The following is a 20,155-nucleotide window of genomic DNA, read 5'->3' as shown; positions in this document are numbered from 1 at the left end:
CGAAGGCTGGTTGGCCAAATGTGAATTGTGGTGAAGACAAAAGACCCATGTGAAATTAAAGATCCAGGGGAAATGTCAGCTGGAAATGAAGCTTGAACCTGGATTTAGGCTGAGCTTTGACGATTTCAATTTTGTGCGTCCTAATAGAACAAACTACATCACAGCTAATGTTTTTTCTCTGCCTCAGATATTGAAATATAGCAATGTTGATTTTTTTTGGAATGCTGACTTTTTCAAGGCACTCACATCACATCAAGTTCTTCCTTTGCTCTTTAAAGATTCATAATTGTTTTTTAAATGGCACAGGGTGCCCTTACATTTTGCATGAGGCAGGAACTTTCCTGGTCTGTGTGTTTATGGGCTGGAGGAGCCAAGGAGCAGTTTGATCTCCACTCAGATTAAAAAGAGACGTAAACTGAACTGTAGGTATCACCGAGACAACGCTGACCATCCCGGTAGCGTAATGGAGAATTAGTCGCTCCACAGAACCAACTGTTCACATACAGGAAATGGAAGAAGAGTCAGTTTGGTTGGAAAATGAGATCACAATCACTTCTTTCCAACATGGAAAGATCTCATCAGAACAAAGTTTTAGTCATAAAATGAAAGTGGGCCTGTATTTTTCTCCGTGTTGCAGAAATATTCTGCTGTAAAAATGTTAGCCTGTGTTTTCTCTGACTCTCCAACGCTGCGTGTCCTGATGATCGTAAGACTAAAAGCTTGACTTGACAGTTCAAGGTTTCACACAGAGGTAGTTGTTTTCCATTATGCTTCAAATCTGACTTGTGGACAGACAGTTCCCTCCTTGCTGACTGAGGCTGCAGCAGGGCGAGATGCGGAGGGAGGAAACCCAGATGTGGGTTTTTGTTCGTGATGCATCAGCTCCCTGGTGTCTAACGTAAAATGCTGATGATGCTGGTGCCTGAGAAGGAGTGATTGTAGAGTCACATGGGACAAATGGATGCATGCAGAGGAATGAGCGGGTGACTGAGAGTACCCTGCCACATTCAAAGCATGCCACCAAAAGGTCAGAAGTCCTTAGACGGACAGTTTAGCTTGCACCACTTTCTCCACTGGCCACCACTTATGCAGCAGAAGAGTTTGAGCACTGTCTCCGACGACGACCTTCAAACTCCAGTAAAAAGTTACACGTGGGCAGCAGGAGGCGAATGTCTGACAAACAAACCCATTGGATTGCATACAGAAGCTCTCCTCCAGACTATAAATACACTGTGGACTCCCACGGTGGAGCCCAGATTGAGACAGCGTGCTCCCTGGGGTAAGCCTGCACTTCATCCCATACAGCCTGTCGAGCAGCATGTCCCACATCCTGCATGCTCCGCTTTGTTTTGATGAGGCGGCCTCAGCCTGTTGTCCCCCTCTCCTCGCCTGTCGAACACGGCGACACCTTTGATAAACTGTCAGGCCCCTCTCTGCACGCTGCGGTGCAGTGACCTATCGAAGCGGCCACCGTGTCAGATTTGGGTGATCAAGGTGTGATTACCAGTGGCCGCCCACTATGGGCCAGAGGATGTGTGTGAGTGTGTGTAAGGGAATGCTGGGAGATAATCTTCAGTGTGTCAGCAGTGCAGGCCTCCTTCCTCTCTAGACAGATTGTGTTGCTAAGGGAACTGTTGCTAGGATGGCAGTTGCGCCTCTCTCTCTCCTTTATTCTCCCCTCTCTCCGTCTTTTTCTCTCTCTCATCCCACGTGTCTATTCAGTTTAATCCTGGCACCTAATGTAAGCTGAATGATGCACCCATACAGCAAACACCTCAGGCCTGGCCTTTCTGTAGCACCTCTCCCCAACGGTTTCATGGTCAGCTCCGCTTCACAACCCAGATGACACCAGTCAGTCTCAGCAGCCCAGGCCTGCGGGAAATGAGAGGTGGAACGTACCATTTCATGCTTGCACATTCCAGAAGATGGGTAAAAAAAAAACAAAAAAACAGGGTTGTCGTTAAAATATTCAGAGCCATGAGAAGACGTCGGATCACAGAGTTTACTGCTGAGTCAAAGAGCTGCTTTTCAGGCTGGAGTAATCCTGCTGTTGCAGTAGAGAAGCTACGTCACCATATGGAGTATTCCTCAAAAACACAACCGCAGCTGCAGCGGTGTAGGTTAGGACGGCCAACCACAGCTGCTGTCCCTCTTCACTGAAGGAAAGGGGAGACATAATTTCATAGGTGTTCTGTGAGGTATGTATTTCAGGCTGCAGCCGCAGGCATCGTCTGCACAGTTGTGTCCATTTCTGTCAGTGACAGTGATGAAGAGACGAACTCAGGAGATTATCAACCTTTTCATGTCCCTGAATCTGATCCGAGTTATTAGTTATGTCTCGACATTTGGTGTCAGAATGGGTGGAGCAGTTCAAACAGACAAGGCTGGATTACCAACCCCAAATACCCATGATCCCCCAAAGGCCCCAAACTTTTTGCCCTTGGGCTTGGAAGCAAATCCAGTCACGCAAACACACAGTCTCTAGTCACATATCTCCACTTATACCATATTAGAAAAGCTACAAGCTTCTCTTACCTTCTGTGGTATCCAATAATACTTCGATTATGATTTGAATTTCTTTTTGTGAGTTTGGTGAAGGTGACGGCTGTTGGGATGAAAGCTGCTGTTTAACTTTAAGAAAACTTTTTCACTAAAGGAATAAAATAGATTGATTTGAATAAAATCTTTCACAAAAGGAAGAGATCAGACTGATTGGGGCACAAAGGACAAGAGAAATGTCAAACAGCAAGATGTCAGCGGGATAATCAATCAGTCAGTCCATCAATCGGTCGATTAGTCAGTCATCAGTTAGGAACACATCGGGACCTTTGACACCCTGCCATCACCCTTTTCCATGGCTGGTCACCCACCTACTCCCCTCATTCTCTCTCAATAAAAAATAACACACACACACACACACACACACACACACACACACACACACACACACACACACCCTCCCCATCAGTCGGTTCTGTAGCGGTGATCGCACATTGCGGAGCAGAGCGCACCTTAGACATCCATCCACACCGAGACTCTGCTGCTCCCTCCCTCTCGCGCTCTCTCCCTCCACCCCCCAACCCGGCGAGCTTCAGCTTTCCTCCCCGCCTCATCATGAGCCATTAGCCGCTAGCGCCACCAGCCCGATGTCGCTTCTCCTCGACGGCGCAGCTCTCCCACACCGCCGGCCGGAGCCTCCGCAGCAGCAGCGGCGGCGGGGGTAACCGCGCTGCCGACCCCGCGTCTCCGCGCAGAAGAGGCGGCTGACAGGCTGCAGCTGCGGCGGCGTCAGGGGAGCAGCAGGGAGGGAAGGGAGGCGCGTCTCTTCCGTCGTCGTCTCCCTCTTTTTTTTTTTTTTTTTTTCGGGTCGTCTCTTTTCTGGAGATGCTGTCGCCGGGCTGCCGGGGCCGCTGTCATACCGTTTGATAGAGACAGAGGCCGGCGAGAGGAGGAGGAGGAGGCGGCGGCGGTGGTGGTGGGGTGGGGTCGGGGTTGCCCTGCCCTGCCCTGGCCGGACTAGCTCTCCTCCAGCAGCATGAACCTCCACTCGGGCAGGGCGTCCGTGGCCATGCTGCGGATGATGGGCTGTGCTAACGGGCGCTCTGCTCGGCATCTCCTCCACAGTGACTGCGTGGTGGACGAGAAGACGGTGGTGCTCCAGAAAAAGGAGAATGAGGGATTCGGCTTCGTCCTGCGAGGAGCGAAAGGTAGGAACGTTTACTTTATGTGCTTTTATTGTTCCGTTTGTGTCTTTGTGCCAAAACAACTGCCATCCATCCGTTTAATCGTTAGACGGACACACACCACCGAGGCTGACACGTTACACCTCATTTACCTGCAAAATACTGCGCTGTGCATTTGTATGTGCAGTTTGTCTCTTGTTAGTCTCATCAGTCTTTATGTGTGAGACAGTACGTGGAGAGATGCTGTCCCCCCCACTCCACCCGCTCCACTCAGCAAAAGCCCACAAAAATATGCAAATAAGTTCTGCTATAAAAAATTGAATGTAACTTTGTGACCTCCCCTAAAGGCCTGTGCACATAAGGCAACACACACACACACAGAGCAGTCAAGTTGTGATGGCATGCAGCTGATGGCAACCCACCCAAACCTGCCCCCTCTTTTATATTTATGTTTATTTATGTGTATATTTATGTTTGTGTGTGATACTTTCCAGTCTCCAGGGCAGAAACATTTGTAATATGACATCAGTAGTTAAAGGCAGGAAGAAATCCTTTTTTTTTTTGTTTCTCGGTTGATGTTTGACGTGTACCTGTCTCGCGGCGCCCACCGTCACCTGCCTCTTCCCACCACATCATGAGTTGTTGTGATATGAGTGGCCTATCCAGGCAGTTTGATATTTCACCAGGCCACGAGATTGGCTCTAAAAATAGCCGAGTTTGAGCTGCTGCGTCGGTTTCTATGACGATTCTCGCCATGTCATAATCCACGTTACATTCCACAACTGTGCTGTGCAGTTCGATTGGTCTACGCCACGGTTACTGTGGAGAGGTAAATTTAGTGTGTGCATGTTCCCTTTTTTTTTTTTTAAGACACATACAGAGGGAGAGAGAGGGGGAGGCAGAGATGGAGAGAGGGGATGACATGGAGGGAGAGGAAAGAGGGATTTGGCTTGAAAAACAAGAGGAATGTTCTAGTCATTCTGACACACACTGCTATCACCCCGGGGAACTGACCCAGCCGAGCTTATCCTGCATGGGGGTGAACACACAGACACACACACAGACACACACACACACACACACAAACATGCACTGATGCCGGAGCTGTCACATAAGCTTACATCCTCTTTTCCTCTCTGCGTTTCTGCTGTTTTTTTACTCTCTGCCTGTCTGTCTCTCTCTCTGTCTCTGTGTCACACACGCAGGCAGACACCTAAAGAAACACAGTCATCACCATCATGTAAATACCCTCATGAAAACCAGTGTCTTCCAGTAGGAGGATGAGTTATAGGAAGTGTCACTTGTCACCACTGGTTTCTCCCCGCCGCAATATTTTTTAACCTCCCCGAGAGCAGGAGAGGGAGGGCGGGCGGGCTGCAGCCATGTGTGGGGAGAGTGGAGCGGTAGTACAGTACAGGCTACATGAACTGTTTGTGAAAAGTTAAGACATTAAAGGGAACCACAGCACCACAAAGATCACTAATAAACATAATGTTCTGTGTTCAGTGTGCATCTGTTTCCTGTGCTGGTCTGAAGTGTTCGTCGGATCTGTGGCACAGTTTAACACTATAACTATATTTATTCATGTCATTGTTCCTTCTATTTTCATGAGTTTTCATCTGATCTTTTCAAACACTGAGGCTGGTTGTGTTCGGAAATGAATTATTTTGGTACAGTCTCCAAAACCAAGCTATCGGAAGTTTTCAAATGATGCCCGGCCCGAAGAAGTAAACAGTTTCCTTCTGCTTTTCTTTGATGCAAAAAAAAAAAGAAAATCCCACAAAGTACAGAAGACAGCGTTTTCCTAGAGTGGCACCACAGCCCTGCTTTGAATAATTAACATTTATTTTATTGTTTAAAGCAACACAGTTTGTCAAACAGGCTTATTCTCATGTTATCAACAAACCCAGAGTCAGACACAGCGAATGTCCTTAATCCTGTTAAGTTTCTCTAATAAAACTATGTTTATGTTGTTTACAAAGAAAAGTTCATAAAAGCCTTCAAATCCAAATCTGTCGTATTTACATATTATTTACGTGTTGTCTCGTGTTCTCTGAGAACCTGGTCACTCGTGCTTTCACATGTAATCCTGGCTGAGGAGCGTTGGTATATTCATTATTAAAGGATGGTTATTCCCACTGCTCCACTGTGTTGTAATACGAGGGAGTCGCACTGTATTAATAGGCTAAATCAGCTATTGTGTTTTCATGTTTGTCGCAGTTCATTAACAAGTGAAACTGAGATGCAAACAGTGGCTGGTTAATTTTTAATTAGCTGAACTGAATGTATTACAGTTAATATTGGATTTTATTGTGATGACACTTCCTGCGGCGGCGGCGGCTGAGCAGCCATTTTGCTGCTGGTTTGTTGACACTTGCATAGTTTGGAGTGAGGACATGAACCTTTGTGCACCAGACCTTTGTGCTAAGCTAGGCTAACTGTCTCTGAGCGTTACACACAGAGGACAAAGGGATCATTTCCACCTCAGACATTTTGACTTGTCATATTAAGAAAAGCACAGGTGAGACTGCAAACAGGTGAAGTGTAAACAGACTGCAGCCATCACTAAAGTAATGAACTGCACCCGTGTTTGACGTGTCAAAGTATTTTCCTTTAAACTCGAGTTGTCATTGTTTCATCGTCAGATCTTACTCTTTCTTCTCTGACAGCGTCTCATGTTCTGTGTTATGACTGTGGTTCAGTTTGCTTTTTCCTAAACCGCTCCACCTCTGCCTCCCCCCACCCCTCACTGTGCAGCGGATACACCCATTGAGGAGTTTACTCCCACGCCTGCCTTCCCCGCCCTGCAGTACCTGGAGTCGGTGGACGAAGGAGGAGTGGCATGGCAGGCCGGACTCAGAACGGGGGACTTCCTCATCGAGGTAAGAGCGCCTCCGTTTTTCAAAAAGTTTTCCTTTTTCCTGGTGCAGCGTGATGTGGTAAATGTGGAGAGCTCAGCTTTTATTTGATCCTGATGAAATTTAATTTAATGTATAAAATAGGTTTTTGCTTCTTAACACTGGTAAAATTCTGGTTTCAGTTGTTGGATTTTACTTTCACACTCGTGTGGGATGCTGAGCTCAGGATACTGGTGTCAGCTGTAACATAAACTTTACAGTAGCTGTATCCTGTTACTTTGGCCTGAATCCAAATGTGCACATCAGTAACCAAACGCTGGTTCATGTGCTGAGTTCACAGAATCATCCTGAGGCTTTTTCTGCTCACTTTCATGTGGCTGTTGAAGAAATTTGTCAGAGTGAGATTTTGTCATAATCGTCTAGTGCTTTTGAACGAGACCCCCCTTTGTCTGAAGCAGCCACTTCACTGTGAAATCATCGGTTTGCATGCAGTTGCAGCAGCAGCTGACTCCGGCCTCCTCTGACCGGGATAGTGACTCGTGGCCACAGCAGAACATGTTGAAGTCTGCAGAGTGTAGATGTTGTGATGGGATGAACAGAGTCCGGGGACGGGGGGGGTCCTGAGGCCTGTCAGGTCTGTTTAGGCTGTTGAACTAGTTTCACTCCGGAAAGCAGCTTTGATCGTGGTGTGTTAGGTTAGTCGCCCTGAATGTGGCTGATTAATGAATGTGGTATGTTTCAAATGTTTGTTTCAAGAGTGTGTTAGCTAAGCATCGAGCAGCTGTTGGTAACAAGCAGCAGTTTTTCAGGACTCTTCATTTATTGGTGAAAGATTTTCATGTTTTGCTTTTATTTCTTCAAATTTATAAATTTATAAATATCAATATTTAGCAACCTGTTGTGTCGATGTTTAAACTCTTGCTCCACCTTCAGTGCAAGTTATTGTGTTGTAAAAGAGAGAGAACTTCAAACAAAGGTCTTTGGCCAGATTCAAACCATCGGTGCTGCGGTTGTGTGTTGTGTCCTGTGACCATTCAGCTTCAGCAGCAGCACTTTTATCTTGCCAGCGACGAAAAGCTGCTGTGTCTGTTCGAAAGTCATATAATCAGCATTTGTGTTTGTGAGACACAGATCTGTTTTGGTGTAAAACCACTGCTGAATCCAGTTTGTGTTTGAATTAAAGTGAAACAGTAGTTTTATTTTTCATCTGTTAAATCATTTGTTAAGTTTATCAGATTTCATTTTAGCTCCAGGACCTGAACATGTTTGACCCAATAAATAGGCTGCTACATAGCTTATTATTATTATTACAATTTTATTATTATTATCATTAGTAGTATTAGTATTAGTATTATAGGGGAAAATCATCCCCTTTACACTTGGATATAAATTAACATTTGGATTTTCCACACAGGGTCATTTGTCTGAGGCGACGTGATTTTGTTGGGGGTCATGTTTTTCCTGTGAACCACTGGTAACCAACCCAGTCTGATGCTGTACAGCTTATCCTCTGTGCCTCAGAGTAGCTTGTTAACCAATCAAATGTCACAGTTATCGCTCTCTTTACAGCTCCATCTGTAAACATATGGTTACGTACGCCATGATGGTTGTAATGTGTGGAGAAGGGTCACGGTAGTGGCCACACATCCTCTAATATCTGTGCTCGGTGATACGGGAGGAGGCAGTAGAGTTACACCACTGTTCGATGTCCTGGCCATGAGCTGTCACTCTGAAAGCTGTTGGCTAATGGAGGCGTATTCCTGTAACACATTCCCACACAAGAGCTTGTTAGAAAATGAAAGTTTAAACTGGAGAATCGTAACTTAAAAACGTGACAGTGAAAGAGAAACAGGAGAGGAGACTGTCGCCATCGAACAGGCCTCTTTTTTTTTTCAGCGTTTTTGCTTTTGAAGTTATGGTTTTATAAGTTATGGTTTCAGAGGCTTTTTTTTGTTTGCTACGTGAGAGATTTGGTTCAGTGATATTCAAACAGATCTAATCTCACACCCTTAACGATTGTTCAACTGTGCTTTTCATGTTTTCTGTGCAGCCGACACAGTTTGCACTGTGTTGTGTAAGCAGCTGCAGTGTTTGATCTCTTGGGGAAATTTCCCAAATGCCTCCGTGGTAAAGATTTGTGTTTATCAAAATGACCTGATATAATGTGTGTATTTTGCTAATGTGAGCACAGCTGCTGTTGCTAAGTATTGGAGGAAATGTCTTGTGCTGAATAATGTTGTAGGAATCTCAGTCACTGATCTACCCTCACATATTCCAAATCATATCACAGCTGCTGAGAGAGAAGCAGAGTTGGAGGAAAAGCACATTGTCTATTTTGAGCTCGCACTTTCTTCCTCTTCTTATGTGACTCCATAACGACCGTGTGTCTGTAAGCAGCGCTGCACTGGGGATTGGTTTATTTTGCGTTTCTGCTAAATGAAGCATCAAATGAGGAGAGCAGACAGTATCTGTGTCTGCAGCTCCTCCTCAGTATGATTTCAGCTCACTCACTTCCTTATCTCTCATTTGTTTTATCTCAAATTTCTGTTGACCCCCCTGAATCATCTCGGCCCGCTTCAGTCTGGAGTCAAAGCTCGGATGAATCACAGCAAGAACGTGTTTGCAAAATGCATCGAAGGGCTTGAGAGTGTTTGACACATTCACAGCTGCACAGCCTCTGGCTAGTTATCCATCCATAGCTCATATTCTTTACTGAGCGTGAGCAGAAAATCACTGCACCCACTGATTCCAGTCACTGTACTTTCTGCTTTGACCTCGTGCTGCAGTTTCAATCTGAGCATCTCTCGATAGATCCATTTAGACAAGTACAGTAACTTTAGATGATCATTACTGAGGCTGTGTTTAAGTGTTTTTAGCAAGTGTCCTCCCTGAAGTGCTACAGACTTCTTTGCTCTTTATCAGTTTCCCAACAATCCATCAGAGCACTTTGCTTAGGAGACGAATGGTCTCGTTTCATTTCTGTATTGATTTGATTCAGTTCTGTATTTATCACATCCTGCTCTCACTTCGTGCCTCCTCCTCCCTACAGCACCAAGGAAAGATGCATGAATACGATGCAGGACAGAGGAATTTACTCGACGCACATTAGCCCAAACAGAACGTCCTGTCTCTGTCCAGGCCCGTTTGGAAGCAGCATCAGTGACTCACCTGTCACCAGCTCGTAATGGATGGTTCTGTCATCATTTAGGTTTGAGCTTTGCTGAGGTTGTATGGTGCACTGTCAGACTGGGTGGTTTTTCCTTTAAATAAAAGAGAAAGAGGACATTTCTGTGATGGTCCGTTAATTTTTAAATAATAAAGAACAGAGAACCAGTCTGTGGACAAAATACAAAAAAAGGGGGAATAAAATAACTGTTTAAGATGATCAGTTGTAGAAATGAGAGTCGGTCTGTTAGCATGAGTGTGTGACTGAATTAACTTGAGAGAGATTCAGAAAAAAACAGGGGATGTTGAAGTTGAATTTATTTTGCAAATAACTGCAAAAATCCATAGTTATTCATGTTAATGCTTAGTGCTTGTCATGGGGGAAAGAGGCCACTCGTGGTCTGAGTGAAGTCAGTGTTTGAGCCCAGATGGATCAGAAAAAAACCTGAAAACACGGTGATTGGTGCAGGAGTTGATCCTGTCCTGTAGTGGTCATTATATAGTGGTGATGCGATTACCATGGCAGCCTGTTGGCTCTGCTGTATAATCCCTTTACAGTCCCACCAGATGACCTGCAGTTTTCAGTTGCTGAACAGATTTTCAGTGAAGAGGTGTCATATTTCCCTGACAGGTGAACTCTCCATCACACGCGAAGGAGGAGAATTTCTACGTTATGTGATTGGACACTGGATTTCCATACACATGGACGCTGCTCGGCTGTCCTCCTGCTGAGCCCCTCTTAAAGCCTCATTTCTCGTCTCCTTCAAAACGCATTTTCTTAAGTGGAATTTCTGATCGGTGGATGCAGATTGATTTTCAGATCATGGGTTAAAGGACGAGAGCAAAGACTGAGGAGGCAAACAGAAACGGAAAGAAGCTGCTGAATATCACAGAAGTCTTATGCTAACAGGGGGATTGTTGTGTACTAACACTGTGGGCTGATATCTTTTTTAGCAGGTATCTGGTTAACATTTAAAGTTCTAGGAAGTGTGTGTCTGCGTTTGTGTGCGTGTGTGTGTGTGTTTAAACATCTGTTTTTATGTCCGCAACGGTGCACACATGCCCTGTTTCCCTTCTACTGTACATTAGCAGAACATATCCATTTGCATGCATGATTTAAGGCTTGGCTAAGCATCAATCTTTCATTGCCTCCTGCAGCTTGGCAGGAGGATGCACGCACGCATTTTGTTCGCTCGTACACAAGCACTCGAATCATTTGCCTAAACGTGTTTAAGTGGCTGCTCGTCGTCATCCCCATCAGTAACCGCCCTGCCTCGGCGGGATGCGCTTCATATCAATACAGCTCGTTGATTGTGAGTAAGCGAGGCGAGGCAGCGAGGGAAGCCTTCTGCTGCCGTGTGTGACGAAAGACGAGAGCTAGCTTACTGATATCGTAATCACCTGTTTGCTGCACTTGGAAGGCAAAAAGTCAAGAGTCCACGAGGTCAGAGGTCGCCTCTGTGACGCAGACTCATCGCCCTCCTCTTGCAGACAGAGTTTGAAGTGTGCGGCACAGCAGAGCGCACACAGCCACAGCTCTGCCCCGTGGCCACAGTAGGTGGTCGGTCATCATAATTGCGTTGTGTCCTCTGGGATCGTCTCATTGCTGCTGATTAAGCCAAAGGCCGAGTTCACTGTGGGACAGCGTGGCTCTGTTCCTCTGCCTCCCTGATTCACATTACGCAGTGTTTGGGTGCGCGTGGCACAGCCTGCGTGTTTCTGTCAGTGTTCAGGACATTACTGATGATTTCTGCTTTTCTAAACCAGTCTTTAGTCTTGTGGCACATCTGTCCTCGCTGGTCTGTCTCACAGGACAGGATGTGCTTTAGTGCCCTTGAACTCTTTTGTCTACAAATCTGTCAGATTTAAATGAGATTTAAAAACTAACTTTCCTCCTGCAGCCTGAACTGATGATCTGTGTTTGTTACTCACACTTTGCCGGCGTCTGTAATCGTATCTGATGATGAGCGTGTGCAGCTGTCGTGAGCAGTCTCCCGCCTTCCTGTTTCTCCAAGAGCTGATCACAAAGGTAGTTTTGTTGTTATGAAGCAAGAGACAGAACAAGTTAGAAAACCTTCTGAGAATACGAAGGAGAGAAGAGAATTAAAGCTCCAAGTAGATGTGACAACAGCTCAGTGTTTCCTCTGAGAAGGAGTCAGTAAACACTCAGCTGAAGTTGTTATTTCTCTTTGGAAGAACATTTTAACTTTTCAGTATGTTTAGCTCCACTGAAGGTCCTGGTCTGACATGAACTGTCCCAGTGATTCGCCGTCAGACGGAGTTTTCATGCTTTTCTCATCATGACCTCAGAAAAGCAAAATTACCTCTTGAAAAGGTTAGATCCATTACACCACTCGAAATAATATTTCCTCTGCTTCGTTTCCTTTGTCTGTAGGTGTGAGACAAGACTTTTAGATTTTCACCAATATAATAAACCAGTGGTTTTCACCACGGACTCGACTGTGATGGACTGAGCCTGACTGGAACTAGTTTTACGAAGCTGACGTTTGCATTTTGAATCAGATGTATGTCATTACTGATGAGATGTGAGTGAAAGTTTAACTGGGAGATTTCGACTTCTGACATAAAGCGGTGTTACAGACTGGTTCCTCTTTGGTCTTTGGCTCACAGAAAAGTTCATTCTAAGCTTTTTCTTTTAGTCCATTTAACCTACGACATCAGTGTTAATTAGTTAGATCAGAAGTGCATCTTTAAAGAAGAGAGTGGTTGTGCCATTACTGAGCCTTATGAGACGCATGCATGTAGTCAGTGTGTTACAGTCATGCTCGCAGGATAGAACATGCATGAAAAGTTAACATCCTGTACGTGTGCCTCCTGTGTGCGCGTCTGTGCGTGTGTTTGAGTGTGTGTGCGGCCGAGGTAGATGGAGGAAAGCACTTACTCTCTTATATAACACACAACTTTGGCCAAGAGAAGGATGTGTGACCAGTGTAACATGCAAATGCATCTGCCTCCCAGTGCCCCCAGGTGTGTGTGTGTGTGTGTCCTTCTGTCAGATCTCTGCCTCTCTGCATCCCTCTGAGGACTGCAACACAGCACACAACTGTCAGTTGTGCAGTGAACTAGCACAGACCGTCCTCACCATTTCTTTCTGCAGAAGCTCTTAAAGGAAAAAAAAAGAAGTGTGTGTGGGGGGGGGGGGCGGCTCTCATCTCCATGCAGCAGCCAGCTCACCTCACTGACTCTATCTCTAAAAAAAAAAACAAACAAAAGCTTCCAGGCTCTCATATCCCAGCCACCCTGTGCAGGCTCCTGTGTTCATGTTAAGGCCCAGCTGCGACCTTTCCAGGGATAACGTCACATGACCTGACACCTGATCACCAGAAACACTGGTCTGATACACTGGTCTTCAACAGTGTACCAGGTGTTTTAGCACAGAAAAAAAAATCATCTTATGGCTGATTTTTACAATGTTTTCATAACCTAAAGTATTTCAATGATATTAGTGCCTAAAACAGTGAAAATCGCTATTTACTTAGCAGAACTTGCTAAAAACAGTGGACTGACCTCTGTAGATCATTTGTCTGCGTCCACTTGATGTCGTCCAGTTAAAAAAAGAGAAAAGCTGCTGTTTGAGACAAACTGTCAAGCGTCTGGCTTCACTCAGGGTTTGTTGCTGCCTGACCTCATCTTCAGATTTGGACTCCAGGTTTCATCCTTCATGTGTGGACACACTTGTCTCATGCAGAACCTCAGCCTGCGAGCAAACTGTGTGTAAAGTGTGCAAGCTCAGATTTCACGTGGTCGCATTCGTGCAGCGATTCGTGCATGATGGTAATTAGCCGGCCGTGGTGCCCCTCCGGTGCGGGTGATGCGTCAGTCATTGTCGTGGAAAGTAGTTCTTTTTCTTCTTCGCTGCCTCTGTCGGTCTCTGCCAGTCTGCACCTCCATCACACGCACTGATGATGGAACACGAGAATCAGACCGTTCACCCGTTCCCGTGTTCCAAAGATGAAGCCGCCTGCCTGGGTTTCATGCATTAGGTCATGTCTCTGTGCTCTTTCTAGCATTACAGGCATTATTGCCCTTGACCCACTTATGCTGGAGTGAGTAGCCGGTGTGGCGGGTGGCAGCGCGGCTGACCAGAGGGTTACAAGCCCAAATGTGGCAGGTTGTTGGCTTATCAGAGAAATACCGAGCTTCTCTGAACTGCTTTTAGTTCCACTGCTGAAAACCGAACCGACGTTTTACTGCTGCTACACGAGCAAGTATTTATCCATGAACTTTAATGGTTATTATGGTTGTTGCATCTCTTTCTTATTTAAAAGGAATAAACACTGCAAGTGTTGGATGCTCACTGTGCACCACTGACTGTCCTCTGTCCTCTGAAGACTAAAAAACTGCGTTAATTCATTTATCACAACATGTGTCTTGAAGGCGAAGGCTGGCCAGGTTCTGTAGTTCACTTATTATTATGTTACACAAAAAAAACCGTATCAATCCACAGCTGAAAATAGTCCCCAACAAATGCACTGTTTACTCCTGTTTGAGTAACATTTACTGAAAAAACACACAGTGCCCAGCTGGCTGAGCCTGAGGAACCAATTTGTAGCAGACACTCCCCCAGCCACTCCCACGCTCCCGGCCTCACACACACGCGCACACACGCACACACACACACACACACACACACACACACACACACACACACACACACACACACACACACACACACACACTCATGCAATCAGAGCATTTATACACAGAGGACATAGCACAACAACTATGACAAGAGTGGTGAGGTTTGAGTATAATGGCTGAAGTTTGTTGAGGATTTAGAAACTTGATAACAGAAGAAGATTTGATTTGTGGTGATGTTTTTTTTATTGGTTAAAGTCACATGAAACATTTTAAAGTGTCTTCGCTTTATTAATTTTATCGATTTCCTTTTGGAAGAGGATTCTGGGACGGGGCAACTTGATTTGATCAGTGGGAAGGGGTTGTTCACAGATCTGTGATGGGGTTTTCGATTAGAACTTTTATATTACCTGTTTGTTCGCAGCAAAGTCGCAGCTGAGTGATTTCATTTTCCATAAAATCCCATCACCGTGCAGATGTTGTGTTTTCGAGCTGCTGAATGAGGCCTCTCTTCTCAATCAATCATCAAAGTAGATGCATTATTCACTGCTCCAAGTATTCCAGTCTTTTAGGACCTTGGTTGCATGGAAAGAAGTTGGCCTGCAGCTATTACATTTCCTGTTTTCAAAGTTTCAAGGAAAACCCACAAGAGGTATCAGCTCTGTAAATATAATCTAATGCTGTGGGAGTGATAAAGTAGACCTAGAATTACACAGAGGAAAGTTAATAGAGAAGAAAGTGTTCAGAGCTTCCCTTCGGCCCAGTGCAGCTTCGACAGATGGCCTGTGAGTCTCTGTGTGTGCGTAGTTGATTTGTGTGTATGTTTTAACGCAGCATTTGTTGCTTAATTTCTGTTTATTGTGCTTTTTGCAACCAGGTGTGTGGTAATGAAGGGTCAGCTGCAGCGGTGAATTCCTCCTCAGGGTGCAGTTTCACGGCTGAAGCCTTCAGGACTGAAGCGTTTTTCTGTTCTGTCTTTAACCATCAGCGATCGCGACGTTACTCTACAGACAAAGAAGTTTTGCCATCAAAGTAATTTAAAAGATAATAATATACATTTATGCTTTAAACAGACTGAGCCACTCATCCAGCCACAGCCGATGTCTGTCAGCTTCTTTAACTGAAGCACTTTGTGCTTGTGAACAGTTGAAGCATGTTTCCCTTAAACCTCTGTTGTGGTTTTAAAGCTGCCTGAGTCAATATTTTATATGAGCAGTGGATTAAATGAGGATGTTAAACGTGAAAGTGGTCGACACGGTGACAAACCCACAGCTTCAGAGTGTTTTAGTCTTTTAGTGTCAAAACATGACTGTGTGTGAATGATAACGTTGCTGTGTGTGTGTGTGCTGGATGTGTAAAGAGGCTCCTGTTCGCTCACACGTTCATCATATCAACTTTACAGGGTGATGATATGTCAGTGTTGTGTTTACAGCTCGTTGCGTCGCCTGCGAGTGGCCAACAGATCAGTTATTTGCTGCTTCATGTAAATTTCTGAAACGTGGGACATATATGATGTGAGTCGTGTCGATCAGCTTCCTTAACGTGAGTTTATTGAAGGAGACGTGACGAGATTACGTAACTTCTTTGCTGCTTCATCCCACATGAGATGGCGTTTGTGTTTTCTCACGTTTTTAATGAATGGGTTCGTCTCGTGGGTCACGTGTAGCCTGTTAGTCAGGCTGACATTTGTCTGACATGACATGACGAGTAGCATGCCTGTACCTGGCTAAGCTAACGTTTGTATAATACGGGTATTGATTCTGGTTGTGGGAGAGTTGCACCGCTGCTTCAGCCTCAGGCCTCAGATGTGGAGTGAATGGAGAAAGACCCTCCATCATTATCAGCTCCCCTCCGCTATTTACTCTCTGCCCACTTTAACACTAATCAATACCTCTCAAGGAAAATCAGCAATCTTTCACACATGCAGCTGTGTGCCCACAAATCCCACAGGTCGGCACGCGTACGCACGGACAACGCACTGAAATCACATGACATCCAGTCTTAAAATAACAGAGTGGAAGTGTCGTTTCCTATAAATAATTTATTTATAGGTGCAGTGCACAAGGAGCAGCTCCCTGAGCCCACGGTGCTCAGAGAGCTGCTTTTTATTTTTAAAACAAACACAACACAGCGCTCTGTCAAAATAAGACATGAGACTAAAACCTTTCAAGATGGCTGCACTGGGAGAGGAAGAGATGGGCGTGAAATCTGGCAGCGATGTCCATTGACAAAAACGCTCAGTATCAAATTATGACCCCGTTTAATGATGAATGGTATGATCCACTGCACCGCCCCCCCCCCACCCCCCTCAAACAGTGGTAACATTCTCAGCACCACTCCCACCTCCAGTGGTATCACACAGCAACTGTCGCTTAGCAACCGGGAACATGTTGTGCCTTACTGTGTACACAGTGATAATGCAGCTTTTAAGAGTAAAGCTGAGCAGAGACTCAGGAGACAGAGTCTGAAGCACAGTTTGCTGGAGAGTGGAGGACGTGGGGTCGGGGGGGGGGGGGGGGGGGGGGTGAGGCCCTGGGGGAGGGAGCACGGCCTGGTGACAGGGCTGAGTCAGTGTCGGAGTACGGGACCAGGACACGGACAGGGCCAGGTCTTTGTTTAGTTTTCCACCTTCGAGGCTCGAGAGTTGAAAGGTAGCTCACCCCTATTTTTCCAAAGTTTAGAAAATTCTTTTTGGTGGAGCAGCTTTAGCTTGGTGGTCATGTTCCTGTTAGCAAGGTGTTTTTTTGGGAGGAGGGATATTAACCAATCAGCTGCAAGTGATGCATTCAGCTGCAGTCGAGCTGCTGACGTCAGCTTCAGTCCACATAGTTTGTTTGAGCAGTAACGTAAAGACGCCAGTTTAAGAGCCATTGTTTGGGTACGGCCTGTGCAGCTGCTCATCCAGGCTTGTCGCTATTTTTGTGGCAGTTTTTCTGGCTCTGGCACAGGAAGATGACATCATCATCTTTAATCCCGCCAAACAAATTTCCAATTTGTCAATGAGCTCAGCACCCAATCTGTCTGTTTGAATTGCTAAACGTATCGGAGCCGTGAGCGGTGATTCAGTGGTGTGGAACCAGGCTGCAGCTGTGCCTACGGGGAAGTGGACCAGCAGAATCTACTTCCCCAAGTTTCCACCATGCTTTACAGATCCATCAGGCTCACTGTCCTAACACGGGACATGTCCAGGGTTTGGGATATAGTTGGTTCCAAACTCCACCAACCACCAAAAGCTAATTCTTGCTTGCGTCACTTCTGGAGCAGCTAAAGTTGCTGAAGTTGGATTTTGTGTGAGACGTTAATGAGAAGCTGCAGCCTTTATGTTTCCTCTGCTGGTAAAAAGATGGAGGAGTGATAAAAGTTTTGACTGATCAGATCAGTCAGATCTGTAGATTCTTCAGAGGCAGAAAACTTAGAGATGAATAAAACCAGAACGGTCTCTGTGATTACAGAGTACTGGGGTAAATGATGGAATATGTTTTTGTGATTTGGGTGAACTGACCCTTTAACTTAACCTTATCTGCACAGTACGAACCCAAACAAGTCAAACACAACAACTCAACAAGCTGTAGGTGTGTCTGCAGCCGGAGGCTCGGTGCAGTCGCCGCTTCGTCAGGACAGGGCATCGTCCTCTGAGCAGCAGGACAGAGCGTCGTCCTCTGAGCAGCAGGACAGAGCGTCGTCCTCTGAGCGGCAGGACAGAGCATCGTCCTCTGAGCAGCGTGACCTCACGTCCGTGACCTGAGCTCCTGCAGTCGGCCGAGAGATTCAGCGACAGATGATTGTCTCAGTGGGTCTGTCAGTGTCCTTGTGCTGTAAATCTCACATCGTAGTGTCTGGACTGTGACTGTACGCGCTGTCGGAGTGTATTTCAAGAGGACGTGAGCCTGACTGAGCTGTGTGTGTGTGTGTGTGTGTGTGTGTGTGTGTGTGTGTGTGTGTGTGTGTGTGTGTGTGTGTGTGTGTGCTCTTACATGTGCTCTCATCGTCAGTTTGATATTCAGCTATGATTCATCAGAGTAAAGACTCTTCTAACTAGGACTCTGAGTCATCAGAATAAAACTCTTGTCTCCATCTCTCCCTCCACCCCCCCCATCATATTTCAATCCTTCATTTTACTCTTCTTTATGTCTTCCTGTGTGTCTCTCTCTCTTTTACACACACACACGCACACACACACACTTTCTGTCTGTATATTTCTGTATTTAATGAGCCTGCTTTGATGTACTCCAGCTTCCTACAAGAGGAAAGCACACACACACACACACACACACACACACACACACACACACACACACACACACACACACACACACACACACACACACACCCAGCCCCCAGTCTAAGATGCATCTCCATGTTTCAAATGCTGATGAATGCTGCTGCTTTTATGTGTGGGTGAAGGTATGCAGGCTTATACAGGTGCACGTGTACTGTATGTCTGCCTGTGTGTGTGTGTGTGTGTGTGTGTGTGTATGTGTGTGTGTGGCTGCATGTGTGTTTCATTGCATTTCATCACATCTGTCTTTGCTGCACAAAGGAAGAAAACACTTTGTACTTTGTATTTTTCAGTGTTCAGTTGTTTTTGTGCGTCTGTTAGTTGTGAGGCTGTGAGGCTCGTCTCGGTGAGCTTGGCTTTGGTGATTGGCAGGTCCAAAGTTGTTTGGATGTTTCGGGTAAAACTAAACATCTGAACTCGGCTGAAAAGTGCGTGTTTGGAATATTTAGGCTCATACGATCAGCATATAAACAGCATGTGAATGAGAAGGTACCGTGTTCAGGTTTGGGTTTGTGGCCTGATGCTGACCTGAGTGGATCAGGTGTCAGCCACACATGACTGATCAACAGTAAATACAGCTTCTTTGTCAGTGTCATTACACAGTTCTGTGTTTATTCGATCAGTTACATTAATCACTAATGTTCAGGTGTTTTTATCAATTGCCTCCACACCATGAGGTTACACTGGTTTTAAATCTGGCTCATGGTACCCTGAGTTAACTGGCACGAAACCAAATCCATCCCAGTTCCAGTGTAAATGCCTCAACGTCTTTTTACCTGGTCTCATGGAACGAGAACAGTTTCTCCTCCATATGTTTTTATAGACAGTGGCTGATAAAGGGTGGAGGTCATCTCTCTCTCTCTCTCTCTCTTTATCCGTATGTAGAGTTTCCATTTTTCCGGAGTACTGTAAGGACTTCTCACCTGGTTTCACATAAAAGTTCAGTTTCAAAGTTTGACCTTGATCTTCATCTGCTGACGAAGACCATGTGGTATGACCGAAAACTCCAGAACAGCTAGTAAACAGACGCTGAGGTGAGACTGGTTTGTCAGCTGCCGTTTCCGAGGCAACGGGCGATGAAACTCAGCTCTCAGTGACGTGTTAAGACTCACGTCTGTTTTGATATTACAGATCACAGATCAGCTGACCTCCGTGTGCAGCCGTTAACCCTTTCCTGCTCCGACGGCTGGATTAGCAGGATGTGATTATAACGCGTCTCCAGAGGTCAGATTATAATTGATTAATCAGATTAGTGGCTGTCAGCGACTGATGGAGGAATATCTGCATCAGACGAGATTGGATTGAGCGATCAGACTCCGGGCTGCCCGTGTTCAGCTAAATGGGTCGGATGATGCTTAATGTTGTGGAACTATTGTAATGGTTATGATAATGATAATGGCTTTTGAATAGGCTCGTGTGCTTGATCTGACAGAGGGCCGGCTTCTACATGCAGACTGCATTAAAGGCCTGAAGTGCTTATGTGTTTCTTTCCTCCAGAAGTGTGTGTGTGTGACAGTGTGTGTCTGTCGTGTGTTATTGATTAAACGGTTAATGTTCAGCCATGAAGCTGC

At 45.7% G+C, this 20,155-nt stretch overlaps 1 protein-coding gene across 1 annotated transcript in view; it reads left to right on the top strand.

The window, feature by feature from the left end:
• Nucleotides 1–20,155, top strand: part of LOC121184311 (SH3 and multiple ankyrin repeat domains protein 2-like) — a 149,420-nt gene that overhangs the window by 101,254 nt on the left and 28,011 nt on the right. Inside the window, exons 15-16 of the mRNA XM_041041920.1 lie at nucleotides 3,625–3,707; nucleotides 6,441–6,565. Of these exons, the coding sequence (XP_040897854.1) occupies nucleotides 3,625–3,707; nucleotides 6,441–6,565 (208 nt within the window). The remainder of the gene's footprint in view (nucleotides 1–3,624; nucleotides 3,708–6,440; nucleotides 6,566–20,155) is intronic.

Source organism: Toxotes jaculatrix, chromosome 1 (assembly GCF_017976425.1).
Source record: "Toxotes jaculatrix isolate fToxJac2 chromosome 1, fToxJac2.pri, whole genome shotgun sequence".
Classification (NCBI taxonomy): Eukaryota; Metazoa; Chordata; class Actinopteri; family Toxotidae; genus Toxotes; species Toxotes jaculatrix.
Note: the sequence above shows the minus strand (reverse complement) of the source record. Positions and strands in the feature narration are given on the sequence as shown.